At 33.4% G+C, this 23802-nt stretch overlaps 1 protein-coding gene across 1 annotated transcript in view; it reads left to right on the plus strand.

Annotated features, from left to right (window-relative positions):
- The window catches only part of MMP16 (matrix metallopeptidase 16), a 348577-nt gene extending 328367 nt beyond the window's left edge, over positions 1 to 20210 (plus strand). The window contains exons 8-10 of the mRNA XM_029222957.1: positions 2017 to 2167; positions 11004 to 11119; positions 17712 to 20210. Of these exons, the coding sequence (XP_029078790.1) occupies positions 2017 to 2167; positions 11004 to 11119; positions 17712 to 18046 (602 nt within the window). The 3' untranslated portion in view covers positions 18047 to 20210. The remainder of the gene's footprint in view (positions 1 to 2016; positions 2168 to 11003; positions 11120 to 17711) is intronic.
- The last annotated feature ends 3592 nt before the right edge of the window (positions 20211 to 23802 follow it).

Here is a 23802-nt window from a genome sequence, read left to right on the forward strand (position 1 = left end):
AGATCATCTTCTGAAAATAGGAAACAGACCATATGCCTTTGCTAATTTAATTTCTTTGATGGCTTACCAGTGTACTCAAACTAAGATCCAAGCCCATCATATAGGTTTTCAGTGCTACTATCTTCTTGCTTATTACATTCCAAGGATCTTATTTCAACTTTAATCACATAAAACTCTGCTTTTCTTGGAGCACCCTTCCCAGCATTCTTTGCATAGGTATCACCTTCTTCTCTTTCTTTAAATTTGGCTTAAGTGTTACTTCTTCAGAGATGCTTTCCTGATCTCCTTATTTAAAGTAAGTTCCCCTTATGTTTTCTTTTTCTCAACCCCTGATGTGTTTCCTTTGTAGCATTCAATAGTTTTTCAATTACTATAATTACATTTTTGTGTTTTTGGTTTTCATCTGCTGAATTCACTTGAGTGTGGGATGATCAGAGTAGTGATCAGTTCTGTCTTGTTCTCTTTAGTATCCTTGGTACCTAACATGATACTTGGGACACTGGAGGTACTCAACAAATGTTGTTTTAATTTAAAATGATAACAAATGGTAGTAGAAACTCTTGGGTTAAATAAGATTACCCTGGTTACAAACTAGAGACTCCTACCTAAATCTAGCCTGAAGATGTGTTTTTTTGGTTCATTTGTATTGTGTTGATTTAGGCTAGTAAGTGGTTTTAAATTTTTTTAAATTCCTTTAGGTATAACATGAATGCTACAGTTTATCATAGTCCTCAGCTACAGATAGTATTGAAATATTTTAACAATGAGGAAGGCCTTACATCTAGTAGAAAGGACACAGGATACTTTGTAAGATATTAAGATAATGTTTTACTTTGCCAGATATTAACCTCAAGAGGAGTTAGTTACTCAAGAAGTTTCTTGCTTGAGTATAGAAAGATCCAGGATGTGTCTCAATATTTGAATACCTCTGCCACTCCACTCCTGTCATCTCTAGACTGGCCCTTATAAATATTTGAGTTTGTGACACCACTCTGTCCCTGTACAATTTAAAATTAAAAGAGAAGAGGGCAGAGAACAGAGCCTTGGGAAATGTCAACATTCAAGGACTGAGTAAAATAAATGAATCTCGGAGAGAAGCAGCTAGAGAAGAAAGAGCAACAACAACAAAATGGTTTTCTAGCAGCTCAGGGAGAAAAGTTCTTTAAGTGGGCAACTGTGTCAATAGATAAGGGTGGAAAACTGTAGGCATTGGTGACTCCAGGACAAAAGGTTTCAGAAGACAATGGGTATTAAGTCAACTTTCAGTGGAGTGAGAAATGGTTGCAGACTACTTGAGAGTCATACCAAAGAGGGGAGTGGTGTACATAGTCTGCCAGGGCTGTAGGGCATGAGGAAGTGTGTTGTCTGTAGATAATTTCAAAACAGTAATAAAGCTGACTGGAGTTCATCTTTTTTTTAGTATTGCCATACTCTGGCAATTCTGAACAAGTTTAGGGTTAAAATTTTGCTACCTTCAGTCACCACTCTTAAAGAGAAGGATAGTGTAACAGCTAGAAGAGGGCATCATGTCAAAAGAGGATGACTTTATTAAACTAGATGGACTTGTGAATGTTTATATATTAAAAGTAAAGGATCAGACCAGAAGAAGTGTTTTAACAGAGTAGAGGTTGTAATCAGTACAGCAATCTGAGGGCATATAGAATGCCCAACACACAGGAATGATTTAGCCTTGAATGAAAATAAGGCCTCTAATTCCTAGAGGAAGAATCCCTGACCCTTGATTCAAAACTGTTTCAATAGGGCAAGTTGTAGATCTTTTTTATTTCTTAAATTAATACACAAATTCTGATTACATTATTAAGTAAGTTTTCATTTTGTCCACTTTTGAAAATAACATTTATGTTTCAAAAATAATGTCAGTATTCCAGGTGTGACTGCTACTAAGTTATTTCATGGATTTCATGTAAAATAATTTTAAATGCATTGTGTTAGTAGATATATTCTAATTTCTGACATTAAATTAGTGTATTCTGCATTTGCACTTATTTCATACAGGTAACAAATATTGGGTGTTCAAGGACACGACTCTTCAACCTGGTTACCCTCATGACTTGATTACTCTTGGAAGCGGAATTCCCCCTCATGGTATTGATTCAGCCATTTGGTGGGAGGACGTTGGGAAAACCTATTTCTTCAAGGGGGACAGGTCAGTACACACTTCACATGAGGAAAACAGTTAACTAATGTTTAGAGAAGTCAATATATCTAGTCTATAATAGGCATGTACATTTGAGGAAAGAATCTGTATAGATATAAGCACAAGAATTAATAGAATTGCAACCATTTTTAAACATATTTTAAAATAATATTCAAGATAAATCTTTCTCTAATATACCCAAGTAATGTGACTTTCTTATGAATGTATATATACAGTATATATTCTTTCTCTTCTGTATAATCTTAACATGCCTATAAAGCTGTATAGGTCGTGTATTTTATCCTTAAAATGCATTTTCTTGTAATTTTACTTACTTTACTTAAAAAGTACTTTTAAGAGAGGCTTTATTTTTGCTTTTATATTTAAAGTTAAATTTTTACACTTTTCACACAGTTAATTTTGAACATTTTCAAATACTTTCAGTTTAGTCATGAGTTCTATTTCTTAGGACACTATTTATTTAGGTACCAGCAGATAGGTGCGATGAACTAACTAAACTATCACTGGACTAAACACTTTTAGCTTGAAGTATAATATCTCTTGCTATTTTCTGTCATTTCTTTTCCTTTTATGACATTACTAACAGGGTTTGTAAAACAAAGTGAACTATTAGTTTATGACATACAGTAGCCACTAAGCATACTAATTTCACCCCCTGCCTACTTTTTGACAGATATTACATATAAAATATAAGCTAAAGGCTATATTTTTATTATTTTAAATTAATATTATGTTAAAAAGAAATAAAGATGAAAAATCAAATTTTAGTTACACTATTACTAGTTGGGTCAAAATGTGACACTCATAAGTAACCTTCATTGTTAGGTAAAACTTAAATATGTTATTTTACAAGTAAATTTAAAGCACACACATGCACAAACACACATAAAAACAACAGGTTTTAATGAGCAACAAGCTGGTATTGAGTTCGCCTTATAATCTTAACATAATGTGACCCTATAAAATGTCTCCAGCTTCATGAGAAAAATAAGGATATAAACCTTGTTTATTTTACACTTTGTAATTTTTGATAGCAAGTGACTTAAAACATTGAGCTTTATCTGTGAACAAAAAGATCCTATCATTTGTGTCCATGGATAAAAATGTATAATTTTATTCTGTTACAAGCTTTTTATACATTAAATTTGTATATATTTCTATGGCAAAATATTCATAGCTTTTAATTCACTATCATGAAACTAAGGTTTTACTGAATGTTTCTTACTAAATCACAAAACAAAATGATTCATCAAACAAAATCTCTATTAATGTAGAAGATACTACTTATCATCACAAAAAAGTATATGACTCTCAGTAAGATATGTGTAGTTAGAGTATGAAAAGAGAAGAATGAAGAAATTGCCACAGCATGGTGACCCCTAATGAAAATAAATCTGTGGACTTATATTCTTTAAAATAACAACCCTCAGGTTGTTAGAGTTTAATTCCTCAGATGGTTTTAATTGCTTGAATGTACTCTTTCAGGACTAGGTTCAATACAGTCCTGTATTGTCCCCACCACACCCCCACCCCCAGAAAGGGGTAGAAACAAAAGGCTGAGAAGACACCCTGGAGAAATTAACTTCAACAGGACAAAACATGAAAGCTTAACTTTCATATAACAGCTTTAATGAGGGTTTCATAGATGACAATAAAAACTGCCATTTTATTATCAGCTAGCCATACTTTTAAAAATGTTTCCATTCTGAAAACTTAGCACTTCTTGAAAAAATTAAGTTTAGAAATTAAATGTGGGCTACCTCAAGTCAGTGAAATCAATGAAGGTTACATACCAAATTTATAATGGAATAAAGATATAGTAAATGAGAAAAGGAGCTTTAGTTAATTTATTTCTAACTTGACAAGCTTCATGCAAAATATAACAAAATATACAGAAATAGTTTGATTTTAAGTTCTGCTTAAATAACTGCTTTTATAGGTTTTAAAAATATTTAAAGCAGGATCCCAACTAATTTCCATGTGTGTGATCTTATATTTGAGTTCATGAGTCACAGATGTTTTATAAACAGATGACTTCATATTTGTATAATTGCTTAATTCCAAAGTCACACAATTTATTAATACATTCATTCTAGATTAAAAGTAGATGGAAAAGACATTAAATTATCTAACTCAAACATTAAAACAACAATTTGCTTATCACTTTTATATGAGAATTCAGTGAGTTTTTCTTCCTTATAGGCATTATATATTTACAATACTTATCAATTTTAACTTTATATATTTTTTCCATGTATATTTTTAGAGAAAATATTGAAAACATTTATCTTTATTTATTTCTTCCTCTAATTTCATTGACATTTTTCTGTTTTAAAAAAATGTAAAACAGATTTCTATTTCTCTAAGGTTAAGATCAGAAAAGGATTTTAGAGATAATTAGTCCTGGTGTAAAAAACTCAATTGCTTTAAGGGATCATGCAAATAATATATACAGTGCTGGGTATAGGAGTAATATATACGGCAGTAGGGAGTGATAGGTACTGTGATGAGCTGGAAAGTACAAATACTCTAGAAAAGCATTCAAAATCAGAATCATTTATATAATTTGCTAGACAAACAAAGCATACCTTTAAATTATATTTGGTTCAAGTGCTGCCATATGTCAGTCCTACATCATATTCACTTCCTACCAAAGTGTAGACTGCCTCAGTTACATTCCATAGGTATTCATCCTTCTGCACCTGACTGCCTGTGGTGACAGCATAAATATGAGACAGCCCATTACATTCTCAATAGCTCTAATTCCTTCTTGCATAAGATTTCTGTACTCATCTTGGCATAATTCTCACTCATTTAGTTAAAACATTTTTTGAGCACATACTATGTGACATGTACTAGGTAATGAAGATATAGTAGTAAAAATAAAGCACACATATTCTTCTCCCATGGTCCTCAGATTCTATTAGGGGGGATAGTTGTAAACAGAGAAGAAATAAATGACCCTGATACATTAACATTGAGAAACACTACAAGAAATATAATAGGTGATGATGTGATAGAGGCTTGTGGGTGGTAAAGAGTGGTTGGGAAATTAGTGTGGAGGTCAAGAAAGGCCTAAATTGTGAAGGGTACACTGATGCAAGGACTTTAGTGGGGAGAAATTTCAACCACACGAAGCTATTCAGAACAGTGTGTTGTAAGTACCTGAAATAGCAGTACAAAAGCAAAAATGTTAGAATGTTCAAATCAGAAAAAAATGTTGTGGCTACAGCATAGTGGATAAGTGGTCAAGGATGTCACACAGGTAAGCAGGGACCAGATTACGAGGCCCTGTAGAACATGGCAAAGACTGGATTTTTTTAATTTTAAGTACAATGGAAAACATTGGAGGGTTTTCAACAGGAAAGTGCATGTTCTGATGTGTATTCAAAAACATCATTATGGCCTCCGTGTGAAGAATGGACTTCAAAAGTGGAAGCAAGGAGATTAATTGGTAGGCTGTTGAAGTAGTACAGGGGGACACAATGGTAGCAGTGGAGATGGAGCAAAGAGTACAGTTTACATTTTGTATGTAATCATAACAAATTTTTCTTATGGCTTGGATTTTACGGGTGAGAAAAGCAAATCAAAGACAACATCTAGGTTTATTGCCTAAATAACTGAGTAGATGGTGCCATTTCTGAAGATGTAGCAAAGAAAGGAAGGAATACTGGGGGAAGCGGACTAAGAGTTTGAAATGTTCATTTTCGGTTTGAGATACCTGCTTACACACCAATTAGAGAAATCACGCAGGTAGTAACAGTTCACAAGGAAAGGTGGGTTGGAGGCACAGATCTGAGAGTAATTTCATATAAATTGTATTGAAAGTAAGGGCCGACATGAAATCTCATACGTATAGAGATAGCTAAAGAAGTGTAGATGAAATGATGGTTCTTTAAACAGATCTGTAAATTCAGATTAAAATGTCCAGTTTCACCATTTCACATATAGCATTGAACTCAGTCCCTCAGACTCCTACTTGCCCTTTTCTTAATATACTATAATTTGATACTTGGATACATTTTGATCTTCATAGCATTTAGCTCTAAAATGCTATGTTCCTAAATCATCTCAGCATCTTCTCACAAATATACCCAAGACTCTCTTGTCATACTTCATTCTAGGCTGAACCGTTGAGGATTTTAAGACATTTTCAAAGAAAGAAGATAAAATTTAGATCTATTTTGGTTTGTTTTATTATTATTACTACTAATAGCCAAACAGAAAAATACATTTATTTCCTATAGCTTAAGGTGTGTGTTTATGAAGTAATTCCTTTTTGTGTTTTTAAAATTATCCAACAGAGTACAGATTGATATTTTCAATTCTGTTACATTTTTAATAAGGCTTCTGAAGAAAGAGATTTTGTATGATTATTTGGATGTGAATAAAAGTGGCCCTGGGTTTTGTGATAACAGAGGCAAGTAGTCTGGCTCTAGAGTAAGAAAATGAGACAAAGTGGATGAAGAAATGACCGGATCATATGAAATCAACCTTGGAGCCACTTTCTGTTCAGTTTGAGTTCAGTATCCAGAAACATTAAAGTATGTCATTTCAGAATTTTCTATACCATTTATTTGTTCACACAGAAGGAATTTAAGAAATTGTTGTATACTATTACATGGACAACTGTTTTGTCTTATGGTTATGACTCATGATCAGATCTAAAAAGTGATGAATAAATCTCGTTTCCGTTCATAATTTATTTTAAAGGATTGATTTACAATGCTTTTCTCAAAGAATCAGCAATTTAAAGTCATGATTCTACTGCAGAGATTATTGATATATCAGAAGAAAAAAATATAAGCTTTATTTATAATAGCTACTATCATTTGCTGACCTTACTGCACAAAATTCCAAAATTTTTCCATTATAATATCTAAATCTTAAACCCCTCCAAGTGGTTTATTTACATAATGTTCCAGGTGAATATGCTAATATACTTCTCAATGAACCTATAAGCCTATTTTTCAGGGAGAAAAATATCAGTGAGATGAGCTTTTTTGTTCATGTTGAAATATGTTCAAATATGTTAGAAATTAAAATGCAAACCTATATTTATGAATAAGCCTCAGCATTTTTATAAGACAGCTGGATATAATGTGTATATATAATAATATAACGGACTGAATAATATTATGATTGAATATAGTTAGATGATTCTAATCACATTGAAGTTTACTGGACATATATCAAAGCTGACACAGCAGGTAACCTGAGGGTCCAATCTTATGCTGAGTTTTTCAAAGATGGTGAAATGATCCCAAGTTATAGTTTTGCATTATCTACTAACAAAAAGAGGGGAAAATTGCTTTTATCCTGAAAAATTCATACCAGGATTATGTTCCTACTAGAGGGTACAATAAAATTCACATTCCATAAATATTTTCTTGAAATGTGATCTCAATAAATCTTATGTGTCTTGCACATAAGTGCTCAAAAAAGTGTTGGTAGGCAAATGGATCTATAAGCAAATAGAGCAAGGGATGAAGGAAAATTATATTGACACAATGAACATTAAGAATTTGAGTGAGGACCCCAAGAGAGTAAGATGACAGGGGGATTAATGTAAGAATGTTATGTCAAGGGAAACACTAGCAGAATTGTGGTAGAAAATTGTACTAAACTATGAATCAAAGACCATTAGTTTGAGTTTCAACTCTAACATTCAAGAAGAGCAAATGTGACAAAGACCTTACCTTTGAATAATATGATGCCCAATGCTTTGTCATTGACTGAATTGCGTGCCCATATATACTATATCTATGTTAGGACCTCAGCATAAGTATGTTTTAATATGCAATATAAAAGATATTTGAGGGATTTTAGTGAAATAAGATTAAAACAATGTATGTATATAAATTTACTTTATAGCTACAAAGCACTGCATGAAGAATAGGTATTGTTACATGAACAGGGTTATAACTACATCTTGGAGAACAAACCTGGTTTCCGAATATGTAGTAATCTTCCTTAAATCATATGTAGAGTGTGATCCCATTGTCCCTAGGATTTTAAATTATTCCTGGGTTAGCAAAATTTTAAAACTTGCTTTAAGTTATGGTTTATGCCATCTAAAAATGCCATTTATTGTAAGACACATCATAAATTAATCTATCATTGAGGGGAAAACTCTGCCCAGTATGCTTTGACATAGTATTGAGGTGTGAAATACCTATAATAGAGATGTGAAATGTGAAAAAAATATGTATCTTAGAATCCGTGAAATAAGGTATTTGATGATTTCTCTGTGAGAACTTTTCTTTATGATCAACTTCAGGAACCAGTTAATATATATGACTATTGTAAATCCCATTGAAATATTTACTTGAGAGAAGAGATCTGGAGATTCTGAGTGCAATCTCAACCCCATTAACCATGTTATATTCATCGCAGCGTGTTCTGTGATACAGGAATATTCAAAAATAACTTAAAAGCAGATGTTTCCATGAAAGAAAATATACTTTAGTTTTGGTAGAACTTTGCACTCCCTACTTGTCTTCTTCAGAAAGATAGGCCTGGCTACCATTATTTCAGCTCAGTGCTTCTCCCTGAAGCTTTTCCTGATCTCTCTATCAAATCTGCCCTTATCTTCTATGTGATAAGAATCTATGACAAACCCCTCTACAGTGTATTTTCCTATCTGGATAAAATCTGCCTTGTGGCTTATTATTGGGATACATCCTGAAACAATCTTTTTTTCTTTTCCATGTGAACACTGAAGATGGGGGAAGTGCTAATATTCCACATGTTACTTATCTGAGGTATCTGGGAATCTATAGCAAAACATTCTTTACAAGATCCCACAGCTCTATAGATAAAGGATTCTCCATAGACCTGAAGCAAGAGAATATACAGAAAAGACTGGATATTTTTTCTCTTTTTCTGATTTAAGCTAAATGCCTAATCCCAAGATAATGCATTGTGTGTTACTTCACAAATCTCTTCGTGAAATGCTACCTTTAGCATATGTTAAGAGATGTTTAGTGGTGTGGGGGAGAAAATGTTGTCAAACATATTTGCTATGTGTAGAAGAAAGAATAGTGACTTTTGAAATGGAACAGAACTGGTTATGAGTCATTGTCCTCCAAGAATTCTCCTCTCTCAAATGGAGACAATGACAATTCTCTCATGAGTTTATAGTGAATAAACATTTGATATAATGCATAGAGCATTATGCCTGCCCTAAAATAGGCAATATCACTGTGAACTCCCAATGGCTTCACCCCAGTTTTGTCAATCCTTTTGAACATTCAGACATAAAAATTTTGACTCTTAGAACATATAGGCAATAATGAGTGATCCAAAGTAGGGAGGTTCACAATTTTTTCCTTAGATGTCTAGTGGGTCTGTGAAAGTGGTCCAATGGCCACCTTGTGAAGGGATGAGAGCTCTGAGAGTTCTGACTTTTAGCAAGCTTTGCTTTTATCTGTTTATCCATCTATACACCAAGGACTCTAGTCAAGACTTGCCCTAAAGTCTACAGTCATATACCTAATTGCTTCATCAACAACTACTTTGTTGTTTAACAGGCATCTGATTTTAACACGCTTAAAATCAAACTCACAATTCCTCAAACCTCCTTAACTTACCTTTCCATGCTTCCTTACCTCACTGAATGGCAACATTATTCTTCTGGTTGTTCAGGCCCCAAATTCTTGAGTTATGCTCAACTTTGTTCTCTCACATACTGCATTCAATCCATTAGTAAGCTCTTTGGGCTTTTTCTTCAAAATAATATCCCAATCCCTTGAATCATCATCAGTTCTCCAGTACTCATTCTAGCCCAAGGATTACTGAAATGACATCCTAACCAGTATCTCTTCTTCTACTTTACCTCCTTCAATCTGTTGAACTCATAGCAGCAGTGCATTGCTTTCAAAAATAAGCCGTATCTTGAAGGTCCTCTGCTCAAAATCTTCATTGGCTTCACATCTCTCCTAGAGGAAAACAAAAGGTTTTGCCATAGTTTAAGGGTCTATCTAATCACAGGTGCTGGTTCCCACTCTGACCTTGTCTCTCTTTTGCTAACTCTATTCTAGTCACTCTAGCCTCACTGTGGATGCTCAAGTGCTCCAGGTTTATGCCTGCCACAGAAACTTTTGATAACTAGTTACTCTACCTGGAATGTTATGCTCCCCAAAACTACAGAATGTTGCTTCTCACTTCTTTCTGCTCTGTGCTCATACAACGGCTTATCAAAGAACTTGCTATCCAGTAATTTTTTCTGCTTTGTTTTCTTAATAGATCTTACCACCTCCTATGATAGTATGCACTTATTGACATTTTTTTTTTGCCTGTAATCTCTACATATCCTAAAATATAAGATTGATAAGAGCTGGGGCATGTCTGTTTTGTCCAAGGTTGTATCACTGGCACCTACAGTAATGCTAGAAACACAGTAGGTACTCAATAAATATTTGTTAAATAAATGAATGAGTAAATGGATCAAGATTATGCTTATTTCAAATGATGTATTCTGGTGCCTAAGTAAGATTTTTAAAAATCATGAAAACCTCTGATTTCTACATAGGTTGGTGATACCCTTTTGAATTGTAACGATGCTTAGCTAGAGTTTTAAAATTAATTTTTAGCAGACTGAATAAATATAAAATAAAATATCCATTTTTAGCATATTCTAAAAAGGAAACAGAATAAATTGTGTACACTGTCTTTGCATGATTTAAATCAGTTCTTTAAATCACTAACAAGTACATAGGTAGCATGCAGCAAGGATTTAATGAATGCTAGCTAGCTGTTATTGTTTGTATACATAATTGTCTTTTCTATGCATGTGTTGTTGTTGTTTATTTATCCTTTTCAGGTATTGGAGATATAGTGAAGAAATGAAAACCATGGATCCTGGCTATCCCAAACCAATCACAGTCTGGAAAGGTATCCCCGAATCTCCTCAGGGAGCCTTTGTGCACAAAGAAAATGGTATGCAACATGTGCATTATATATTTCATGAGCTCACTAAGTATTTGAATAATCTATCCTACTTGTTCACTATGTTAAATGATTAGAAAGTAACATACTAGGGCTATCTCATATTATATTTATATAAAATTTCCTTCATAGATTTATATTTAATATTATGCTCAAGATTTTTTTAACCTCAACCTATTTTAGTTTATAAGAAAAAAAAAAGTAATTTTTAAAAATGAAGAGTGTTAATTCCTTTGAAGTAACCTCACCTATTTTCTACTAAAATTCATGTAAAGATAATAATAACAGACATATGTGGGACAGGAGCTGGTCACAAAGAAGATATGTTATAAATGTGGGCTGAGGATTGTACAGCATGTTGAGGATTATAATTTTTCATGTGTGCCTTTGGCTTATAGTGTCAGCAAACAAGAAAGATCCCAGCTCAATACAGTAAGACTAGAGTAGATGTATGATTGATTAATAACAGAAACAGATCACAGAGCTGACTTGGTCTCCATCTCAGGATTTGGGATTCAGCCAGATCCTAAGGGAAGTTAGCCAAGCAATGGGTAATCAACACTTCTGTATCTGTTGGTAAAGTCTGAACATTTCTCTCCACATTCAGGGATTAGTAAGTAGAAATAAACCATAATAATAATAATTCAAAATAAAATTTATACACAATATTCCAGAACAAAGGAAAATGACATCAAACTGAAATACAGAGAAAAAGAAAATACCCTCTCAGATGATTTATAATAGGAACGAGAAGAAAATAATACATTATGTGGGTCCTAAATAGCATGAAAAATCTATAACATATATGCAACAAGAACAAAATAAACATCACTTGCAAGAGGAAAATTAAATGCATCTTGGAGAGGATTATTGAAAAAAAATAATGAAGAAACAGGGGAAAATGAAAAATTGACACCACCCACTGAAAACAATGGCTGATCATCAGCAAATTGCCAGAGTTTAAGAAAGCTTTACACTGAGTACAAGCTTGAAGGAACTGACACCCAGGATGATACCAATCAGAAAAATAAAACACAAACTGTGTTTTGACCATTGTTTTGACCATTGTTATATGTAATTTATACTACATTCTGTGTAAGGATATCCCATGAGTAAAACACTGTATGCTAAGTCAAAAAGAACCTTGAAGCCCTGATTATAGCACTTACTGGAATTATAGTTTTTTGTGTATTCTATTGGTTCAGAGAATTAAAGCACCAAGTTAATATATAGCCTGTATGTGACAAAAGCAGAAATCCACAGGAGAGGCCAGATTGAGATGAAACATATCTGTCTGAGATAAAAAGGAAATCAATAAGAAAATAAAGTTACAATGCAGTCAAATTGGAGGCAGTAAAACCATATCAATATATGGCAAAAAAACTCCACAAACTATGAAGATGCAGAAGACAAAGAAATGAAAAAACATGAAAGATAATCACATGGAAAGCAGAAAACTGAGATGATCCCCTAAAATTAGAGCTGTCACCAAGAATCTAAGGGGGAGAGGAGATTTCTTGAGGTTAGATTAAAGGGGGTTGTTTCAGTCCAGATAAAACCAGCTCTAGCTTACCTTTACAGAAGTTCTACCACTGCTCTAGACTGCCCTCAATAAAAGTTGTCACACACTATACAAAAATATATGCAAAGAAAATTAAGCCATGACCTTACCAGTGATTAAGTATAGAAAGTTTGATAAAATTTTTTTTCAATTTCTTTCCTTTATTAATATTCTAAAATGAATATAACTTTTATAATAAAAATAACTTTTAAAATAAGTAATAATTATTTCAAAAGATTGAAAAAGTACACATAACCTTAATTCCTTAGCATATTAACTGTTTTTTTTTCCCCTGTTTCTATTTGTAAGTCCATTAAAATTTGAGATTTGATTCAGGTTCTCTGGAAATAAATCATAATTATATAAAGATAACAAAAAAATCTTCTGGCTGCATCTTGCCCCATGATTTTTCATATTCTTGTCCATCTGAAAATAATATTTGTTTAGTATAAATGGTTTCCTTACATTCAGAATTTAATATTTTATTTTCACATGGCAAAGAATAACTTTGTAAAATACTGGCAAAAGAACAAATCATGTTGGAAAAACCAGTGCTTACAAATGACAAAAAAATACAGATGAAACTTCAACACATCTATGTCTTCTGTACCTTACCTGGTCCAGCCCTTTCTTTGATATCCTTCAACATTGAGCTCACTTTTGATCTTTCAGTAATACTTGAATATCCTTTTTGGTACACCATCCCTTGCCCTCAAAATCTCATATTACAACAATCAATTTATATGCCTGTTTGTTATCCCCTCTAGTGTAAACTCTCAAATGCAGGTACATAGTAACCATTCAATAAACATTAGTTGTTGAAATTAATTTTATCCCTTCCATTACTCTAGACCTTCACTCCCTGCATTGAAGGAGATCTCCTATTTGTTTGAAACCCTTGTTCTGTAGGGTAGTGATATTAATCAATCTGGAACGTCTTAGTCTAGATAGTCTACCAATAGCAAATTCTCCACTTTTAATTTTCTATTCAAATCACATGTTTGTGTTTTTTTACCTTGAATTCAAATTTTACACAACTTCTTCCCTTATGTTTTTTATAGAAGATCAAGTTCAATTTATTGAGTAAACACACTTATATTTATATAAATATAAATAAATTTATATACTCAAAGTAATTCCCTATAAGGATAAGTTCATGCATATGATACTTGATGGTCATAAAATCAGAGATGATAGAGCAACGAAATGTTTTCTCTAATTCTTCACCCTTCCACCAAGGTAGGAATTTCTTCCTAGGGATCTTCTCCTTATGGTAGTTTTCAAAAAAAAAAAATCCCAGAAGCTTAAAATTGAGCTATAGATTTTTGAAGGATGTTTTCATATTAAGGTGGAATATGCCTTCCTATAATACCTATTGATATTAATTCTGCCACCTTGGCCAATGAAATGTGAATATGTGGTGCGATTTACTGACTTCCCACCATCTATCAGTTGTGCTACATAAATTTGTTATCTAATTTAATTGTCCAACACAAATGCCTCTTTACCTCATTTATAATTATTTATGAATGAGGAAAACAGCATCAGCTAGTTTAATTAACTTACTCATGATCATGAAAGTGGTGATATTATATGTCTATGGTTTGAAACTAGATGATTCTAGCCTCACTGAATTTCTCTAATGCACTCTCTCCAAAGAGGAAAAGTTAAAACATCTTTTCCTACATTATACCATTAAGGTAATTGAAAATCTGTCATGTCAGGCCAGATTTTTCATTTTGTCATATTAGATATACCTTAGGCTTTCTCAGAATATAGCTTCTAATCCATCATCATCCCAGTTTTCACCTGTAACCATCTTAATTTAACAATTTTCTTTTCTTCTTTATTTTTAGCCCCTGAAAATAGCTACAATAATCCAAAGGATATTTGACTTATGCCATATATATATATATATATATATATGAATTATTTCTTCTTGCTTTTGACAGTGTTTTAAACAATGGCATGAGTTTTTAACTTATACTAAAATTGTAGTAAATAATCACTGCATTTACCCACCTTCAAATCTCTAAGTTACTTGCTGTCAAGCCCTGCCTCCTAGGTTTTCTATATTCTCTCCTTAGAAAATGCAATTTTAAGGTTAATACAAGGTTCTGCTTTAACACTGCTGCATTTTATTTTACTGATTATAGATCCACTTTTAGCCTGTTAAAATAGTTTGACTCTTGATTCTGTTGGCGTATTAATTCTCTACCACGACCCTCACTCTCTGTTAAAATCTACACGTGGGATTCAAACAAATATTATCACAAGACCCAGGTTATTCATTCACATTTGTTAAACATTAATTAACTTTTACTAATAAATATACAATAGTAGAAAACAGAGAGAACACACAGGCACTGCCATGCAGGATCTTCTATGAAGTTATAACAAGACAGCTATGGTAGACAATTTCTCCTTACATTTTAGGACTAAGCAATAGAACAGTCACCAGTGAAAACCAATCAAATACAAGGAAAAAAAAAGTCATCATATAATTCATTACAGCCTAACTGACTTCTACCTCAGAATTTCTCAAAAATGATACTTCAGGTGAGTTCATCTGAAGTTTCTACTCTTAGTAAGCATAACATCTACAAGATTATAACATCAAAGTTACTCACAAAAGAAAAAAAATGAGTATATAAACATTTCTTCAACCCACTAATATTTCATAAATGGTTAAAAAAATTATTGAATGAGATGAATTTTTCAGGATCAATGTTTGACAGATTTCTATTACCAAGATTTTAGGCTACTTCTTTTCAATTACTTTTATTCTCTTAACTCCTGCTGACTAGACTTCTTACCTCTAGCAAGTGTATTCAGCCAACTATAATTCTACTGTATATGGAGTGTGTTAGTATAGAACTTGGCCTGCAGACATGATAAATATGAAAATGGAAACTTCTGAATTTTTATGTGATACCCAGTAGTTTCTTAGTAATTAGCTTTGACTAAACATTAAAGATGAGGACATTTCCAGCTGTTGGTTCCCAGTTTACAAATATAAGAAGTACATTCACCTGTCTGGAAGGTCTGTTTCATTCTAGATCAATGCCATTATTCAACCATAATCGTCTAATGCACTTTATTTGGCAGGCCCTAGACATTTGTTTATCCAAGCTTGTTGAGTAATTACGTTGGAGTTCATTAGCGTGATCAAATACCAACTCCCTGCATGCAGAAAAATTTGAATCTACATACACCTGTTTTCACTTGGCAAGTTGTTCTGATTGAAAAACTGCCCTTCAAAACTAAAAGCAATAACTGATTTTCATGGCATGGAACAGAATGATTTCTAGAATGAAGTGACCTGAAGTGATGGTCTATCCTAGCTGAAAGTTTTTGAGAGATGTCAGAGTTTTTTGTTGTTATTGATTTAGGAATGCTGTCTATCACCACCTGTGATGTTGAACCAAGGAGTATTTGTGAAAAGACAAAAATCTCTAAAGGACCTGGCCTTAGAAAAATCATTAAGATTCAGGCTCTAAAGCTAGACCAAGATTTAAATCCTTTTTTCAACAGGACTAGGGCATATCATTTTATCTGAGCTTCAGTATCTTTGCCTGAAAAGTATAGGTAGCTAATTCTACCTGACAGAGTGTTTATGAGGATTAAAATATGTCATTTACTAAGTTGTGTTTTTTTTTGCAGTACACGGGCCTCTCCCGTTGCGGAGCACAGGCTCCTGCATCAGCAGGTGGACTGTCAACCACTGTGCCACCAGGGAAGCCCCATTTACTAAGTTTTTAACACAGTGATTCTTCCATAATAAGTGCTCAATAATGAAGGGGAAAAACCCTCATTAATGATTATTAACTCAAAGATAGGCATACTATTCAAAATTAGACATCTCCCAAAATATAGTTTTTAAGTGATTATAACATTAAAACATTTCTTATTTTCTTGAATTTTATCTCAAAGTCACAAAGAAACTTGACATGAAAGAGATATGGACAGAAAGAAAAACCTGGGCTTGCTCCCAGGAAAAAAAAACAAAAGTTAAGAGAACAGTTCTAAGAAAAACATATTTATAGTTTAATTGTCACAAGTTTACAAATCTATTATCTGCATCCATAATGTTTTGGAACATAAATCATATGTGTTGCTAAGTTACTTGAGCCTTCTACATACTACCTCCTCCCCCATGAAATATATGTTAGTTGGAAGTATTAAAGATAGAATTATAGATTTATTTATACTCTATTCATCCTTTACTCTAAAAGGATTAACAATAGCTTTAGAATTTCTGTAAAATGTAGCTAGGTGATAAAAATTTAATATAAGCTAAGTAAATAAGAAAGTTAAAAAATGAGGACAAAAGAAGAGACAAAATGGGCATGACCTAGAGCTGAAAAGGGTTACTGCACAAAATACAATAAATACGTATTTATTAAAATTCCTAGCATACAAAGGAAATCACCTTTAGTTTCTTGATTTATGATTTCTTGTGATTTCTTTTCCAAATGACAAAAACAAACTTGTTCCTTAGGAGAAGTACAACTATTCCTGATGCTAAGATGATTAGAAATTTCCCTTGATGTGTTTCATGGAGGCGCCTCCTTATGATGTATTGCGCAATGTCCTCAATAGCTGCATGAGGGCAAACAGGGCTTCTGTTTATAAGACTGTTTCGGCATCTTTCAATACAGGTTGATACTCTCACACTAATGTGTAATTCTGTACCAGCAATCCTATAAGCGAGCAACAGTATGAAGTTCTCTTTGCAGTGTAGACTAAGAGTAGATGTATAAAGCATGGTCTTTCAACAACTCTGTGCAAATATTATTTCTCTCTTTCAGCTGAGCTTTCCCTAGGCATTTGAGGGCACAGTTTCTGGAGCACAAGTGCCAGATCCATTTCAATAGACAGCTGATCTGGGAATAGTGTTTTCCTACAAAAATTGAGTGGCTTTAACATACATCTTTTAAGTATCCTATTTAATTAAATTTCTATACATATACACTCTTACAAATAAGTGGTTCCTGTGTGTGTGTGTTTTCCCCCCACCAGGCTTTACGTATTTCTACAAAGGAAAGGAGTATTGGAAATTCAACAACCAGATACTCAAGGTAGAACCTGGATATCCCAGATCCATCCTCAAGGATTTTATGGGCTGTGACGGACCAAGAGACAGAGATAAAGAAGGACACAGCCCACCAGATGATGTAGACATTGTCATCAAACTGGACAACACAGCCAGCACTGTGAAAGCCATAGCTATTGTCATTCCCTGCATCTTGGCCTTATGCCTCCTTGTATTGGTTTACACTGTGTTCCAGTTCAAGAGGAAAGGAACACCCCGCCACATACTGTACTGTAAACGCTCTATGCAAGAGTGGGTGTGATGTAGGGATTTTTCCTTTCTTTCTTTTCTAGGAGTTTGTGATAACTTGAGATTCAAGACAAGAGCTGTTATGCTGTTTCCTAGCTAGGAGCAGGCTTGTGACAGCCAGATTTGGGGCTGACCTTTCAAACCCAGAGGGTTGCTGGTCCTGCACATGAATGGAAACGCACTCATGGGGAAGCTTCCATGATGCACAGTACCTGCCGTTCTTCAGTCCTTTGTCTTTTTTTGTCATTCAGTTCTAGGCCTTTCCTCTGCACGCTCAATGCCCAGTAAATTTTCAGGATTACCTAAAGAGGAAAAAGAAGAAAAGATTCTTCTTAAAGGTTTCTAATATGTTTTTTTCTGATGTCTGAGCCCATTTCTGGGGGAAAAAGCAAAATGGAAAACCCACAAATTTTTGCTTTACAGCAAGGAAAAAGAAAAGGTTAAACAAAATACCCACAATTGAACGTTCAGGAGAGTGTGAAGACCCAAAACAGCTTTGTCTCCAAAGAAGATAGTTCTCTGACTGCTATGGACAGTCTCCTATGCTTCGTTTTTGTCAGGTGGGAGACCTGGAATACACATGCAGGACTTTAGACTGTTGGGACAGCCATTTTCCAACAAACAAGGGGCCAAAATATCTGCAATATTGTAACAGCCTTAATACTACATCCATTTTTCATTTTATACAGCTGTTCTCAGCTATGTTCTCAATGTTTCATCACATTTATATTCACAGCTATATTCAAATGGGACATTTTAATTGTTTTGAAGTGTTTCTAAACCCCTTCCTGCCACCTTACCCCTACATCATTGTGATAATCTCCCCAAGTTGTATTAGGCCACTGCCCCAGGCCTTCCATGGGTCTGTCAGGAATATTCATTATAAGTGGAGCAAAAAGCAGTTTGTCTTTAAAGTGGTTTAAAGTGACAGTTATTTTATAAGGATATGTGACACTAGTAATACATTGGTGTAACCCTTTGAGAACTATCAAATCAGCTTTCAGAGTCTTAGGATCTGGTAAATTATTGAACTGGGCAATGGTAAAAACAGGCACAGGTTTAAGAAGTTCAGGTTTTTAAAACAGATATCCTATAACCTCATGTAATTTTTAGTTGATTCACACTACTACATAAATGCATTTATAACAAACAGAAATGATGTTACTTGCCAAAAATTTTCTGGCAAATAAAAAGGTATTTTATTAAATATCTTGTAAGAGTGAAATTTTATTTGAACAACTGATTATAACAGCCTGTCTTTTTTGTTGTTGTTGTTAGGCACAACACACAACACAATTTCTGTTTTAAAATCCATTGCATGAAAACTCAATTTGCCGTGGAAGACGCCGTTAGCATTGCCATCTAAAGAATGAATTAAAATGATGACTCTGAGATTACATGAATATCCTCCAGTGTATTAGCTATCTATCTCATGTCAACCATAGTTCTCAAAGGGTTAGTGTGGCTTCTGGCATTTAGCCATCCATTTGATAGCTGACAGAGCCAAGAGACCACCAAAGCATTTCATTGTTGAGTGTAATTTGTCCTAACAGCAGTATTGTCATTTTCAGGTGACCTGCAGAGCAGGTTTGTATCAATATTTTTTTCCTAGAGAAAAGTCAGCAACTGACAGACCTCTTAATTGATTTTTAGGCGCTGCTTCTTGCAGTGAAAGGCTTTACAGCCACTGGGCTGTGAACTTATTAGAGATGGTCAGAACGAATGCACCCCATGAGTCAGACATTGGCTTTGTGTGAAAGCCAGCTTTTGAGGGGATTAGCTTTTGAAACAATGAACAGCTTGCCTTGAAGTTGATTATTGATCTGTTGACTGTCATTAACAAAAACTTAAACATTATCTTCTGTGAAAATTTTCCTTGAAGAGCCCTGTTCTATGTCTTTGCCCTTTGACCTTTAACTTGCAAACTGGCACAAACAGAGGAAGTCTTGTGTTGCTTCTCCATTGGAGTGTTAATTGTTCTCTAAAAACCTAGTAAGCATGAGCTGTTTCCTTAGAGTGGAGAGAGAAGGAGTGTTGATGGTGGATCTGCAGATGGACACTTTGCTCTTTACACGCACACTTTAAAAATGCCCTATAGGTAGAAGTGACTTTTAATTTTCCTTTAATATAATTTCAAGTCTAAATTCATCATTTTAGTACAAATATAGAACTATGGGGGGAAAAAACCTCAAAATACTTGAAAGGCCAGTGTGGCTTTTAAATAAAGCAGGAATTTTATACTAGTGAAAATTTCTTACTCATTTGCTAATAATACACATTTCCAGATGATTTTAATGAGTGTAGGTATACATTCTTATTTGGAAATGGTTGGTTTGGTTGCCTTGAATTTGTATTTATACTCAACATAGCATGAAAATTAGAATGCCTCTCAGTTAAACTATATGTTTATGTTTTGGTTGGGGAAAATATTTTGTAATCATGGAGGGCATGTTGCAAATCCTTGCAAATTGTTATTTCTTACAACCTGAACATAAATTAAGGCTAAGAAAAAAGGATAGTTAGAAAAAAGTAATGGCTAATGGCTTTACAGCAAAACATTATGCAATGCAGACTGTATTTTGACAAGATGATGGAGATTATGTGTGTGAAGGCCAAGAAAGCAAGGGGAGAGGACAAGAATTAGCCCTGTAGCTTTATTTCAGTGCTTCCATTCTAGACAGTGCTGGTATTATAAAGAGTCGCTTCTACTGAGCATGGAGCGAGAACTATATACATAAGCTCATTTATACAATGTTTGCCTGTGGGAGGGTTTTAACTTTTTAGGGCCCGATGCCAAGAAAAAAAAAAAAAAGACTGGAAATTGTATTTTGCTGAAGATTGAAATGAGTAACCATGTCATTTGGGGACATATGTAAATCATTGAGGAATTCCATCAACCTGCACCAAAAATTGATTTTTTTTTCCTCTAAAATGAGAAAGAAACTAAAGAAGCAATCTTTTGCCTCTTTACTCATTTGTCACAATATCCTGATTCATCAGAAGACTATAAATATATAAGGGCTAGAAAATAACGATAGCATTAAGAAGGGATAGACTCTGTCATTATGCTTGAATTCTGGAAATGTCATAGATAAGTGTTGGGCCATATTTTCCTCAATATGAGATGAGATTTATGTGATAAGAAAAGGCATATATGGCTTCTCTGTTTATTAGAACATTTAAATTTTCAGGTTGTGAGACTACAAGAGATAAGAAAATATTAAGTACAGCATAATCACAAACATTGGGATTCTATTTGCCTATTTTATGCCAGGCACTTTGTATGGTTACTACTTCTCTTCCACTTGGGGTTTGGGGAAAAAATGTCAATCCTAATGGAATAGTGAAAGGGAGAGTGACTAATTGGTCTAGCACATAAGAATAGTGATTCAAGAACAAGGTGAATAATAAATAAAACAATATAATGTACAAGTTCAGTATCAATAGAGATATACAACATATCAAATATTTTTCAACATTCTATCACTGATAGCATGGAAAGTTCAGACCTAGGGTTTCCTAAATTGAAATGAAAACACATTCACAATGACAAAAAATAATTCACCTTCTGTTTCATTATTTCTCATTACTTTAATATAAACATAAATATAAACAAGGTAATGTTTCTTACATAAATTAACTATATTATAATTTTAGCCAAATATTATTTTTCTATATATTATTAACTGGACTGAATGAAGTATTAAACAGCCAATCAGTCTGTGTTCTCTATAAAGCAGTTAAGCCACATCAGATCTGTGGAAAAGGTTGTGAATTTAACTACTGACCTGTTTCAGAACAAAGTGTCTTCTGACATGGCATCAGAACAGGTGAATACAGATGCTCTTTACAATCGCAAATGTAACGTGCATAAATTAGAGAACATTATATGATACTAGCAAAGACAACTTCTGTTATAAATCAGAGGGCAAGACTTTTCTGAATCAGATGTAATAAATTACTAAGTAATAATTTACAAAAAATAATTACTGAGTAATAAAGGATAGAGACTGATTTACTGAAACAAGCAAATGTTACTTTTACTATTCAGATTGCTTGTAATCTTTTTCTATTGACATATAATTTGTGTGTTTCATATACTAGATACTTGTTTTTATTCACTTTCTGTCGGTGATTTAAAAAACACAATGTGGTGGATGAGAACATTGCTCAACTTCACTGGTATTTCCAATACATGGATGATGTGTATATATGAGATCCTAGGGAAACTAATATAATACTTTCCACTTCTACATATTATGCTGTTATCTCTAGTATGCTACAAATACACACTCACACTTTGTGGATCTTATAGTAGAATAAGCAATGTGGCCATATTGACTAAATTCAGTGTGCTACCTGAAAAGGAATGGATCTTATAATCAAATAGACTGAGTTAACACAAAATTCATTAAAATAATCCTTTTCTTTTTAAGTTTTGGAATTATTTCCAAAAACTAATAAAGGCAGTGGCTTACTGATAGTATTGAGTCTGTGAGACTGTAACATATACTGAAACAACCTCATGGCTGGTGGTGAAATCTTTTTCAGCAAACACAGCACAGAGTTGATTGAATTTTTGATTCTCTCAAGAACACGTTCCAAAATATCAGATGTTAAACAGAACATGCCATCTAAACCAAAAATGTTAAATTCAGATAAGCCATTATAAGTAGTCATGAGTACAATCTTATGATATCACAAGGTTTCATGACAATAATACTAGAAAATCTAACCATTTCATTGTATCTCATGCACCTTCTTGATTGATTTATTGTGATCACAGTTTATAACTGCCAGAACATATGTATCTATGTTATAGAGTCTATGTTGCCTAGTAGGGAACCATAACTACATCAGAGAAGTTATATTTAAAAAATTAGAACTTCCTAAATATCAGAAAAACTTCATAATAAAGAATGCAGCAACCAGGCATAGCACCACACAATAAATATGAATTCTAAATATTAAATTTATCATATATTATGAAAATTAAAGAACAGGAAATATGAGTCTTTTGTAAAATGTAAAACATCATATAGCACTCCTTAATACAACTGGAAAATTTACTTTAGCAAGTATAAAAATAGTAGAACAATGCAACTTCAGGCTCTTCACACTAGTGACGAGTATGTGATATATCAATGTATATAATTAGACAGTGGTCATTAGCTGTTACCCTGCATAAACGCATCTGATACTCATGCATTGCCTTCTAGGCTAAAAATGTCAAAGTTAGATATTCAGTAACCTCAATTGGAAAGATCTATATAATGTTAGAATCTCCTGAGAAAAGCCATGTCCCTAGGATAGAAATTTACCTCAATAATCATGTAACACAAAACACTTGGCAGAGTAGCAAAGCCTTAGTGTTTTAGTCTCATCTAATTGTAACCATTGTCTTTCATGTACTACTCAAATCATTTTTCATTTGTTTACTTTGGTGTAATTTTGAAATGATCCTGATATTTTCCAGGTCAGATTAATAACATCCAATTGCAAATATCTCTTCCAACATTTTATACATATATCTACTTTGAAATTTAAACCAATAGTATACAAAGCCTAAGAATGAGCACTGATTTGACATTCACAGAAATTGAGTGAAAAACAGATGTGATATTGCAAAATTTTTGTCAATTTCCTGGTAGGATACTGAAGTATCAGCTTTCAATTTTTAAACACAACTGTGAGCTTATAACTGGACATGTCATGCATTATTTTTTAGAACAATGCTAATTCTTTATACTAAGTAAGGGTATAAGATCA

The sequence above is a fragment of the Monodon monoceros genome, unplaced genomic scaffold, assembly GCF_005190385.1.
Source record: "Monodon monoceros isolate NGI ecotype Baffin Bay Population unplaced genomic scaffold, NGI_Narwhal_1 Super_Scaffold_14, whole genome shotgun sequence".
Taxonomy (NCBI): Eukaryota; Metazoa; Chordata; class Mammalia; order Artiodactyla; family Monodontidae; genus Monodon; species Monodon monoceros.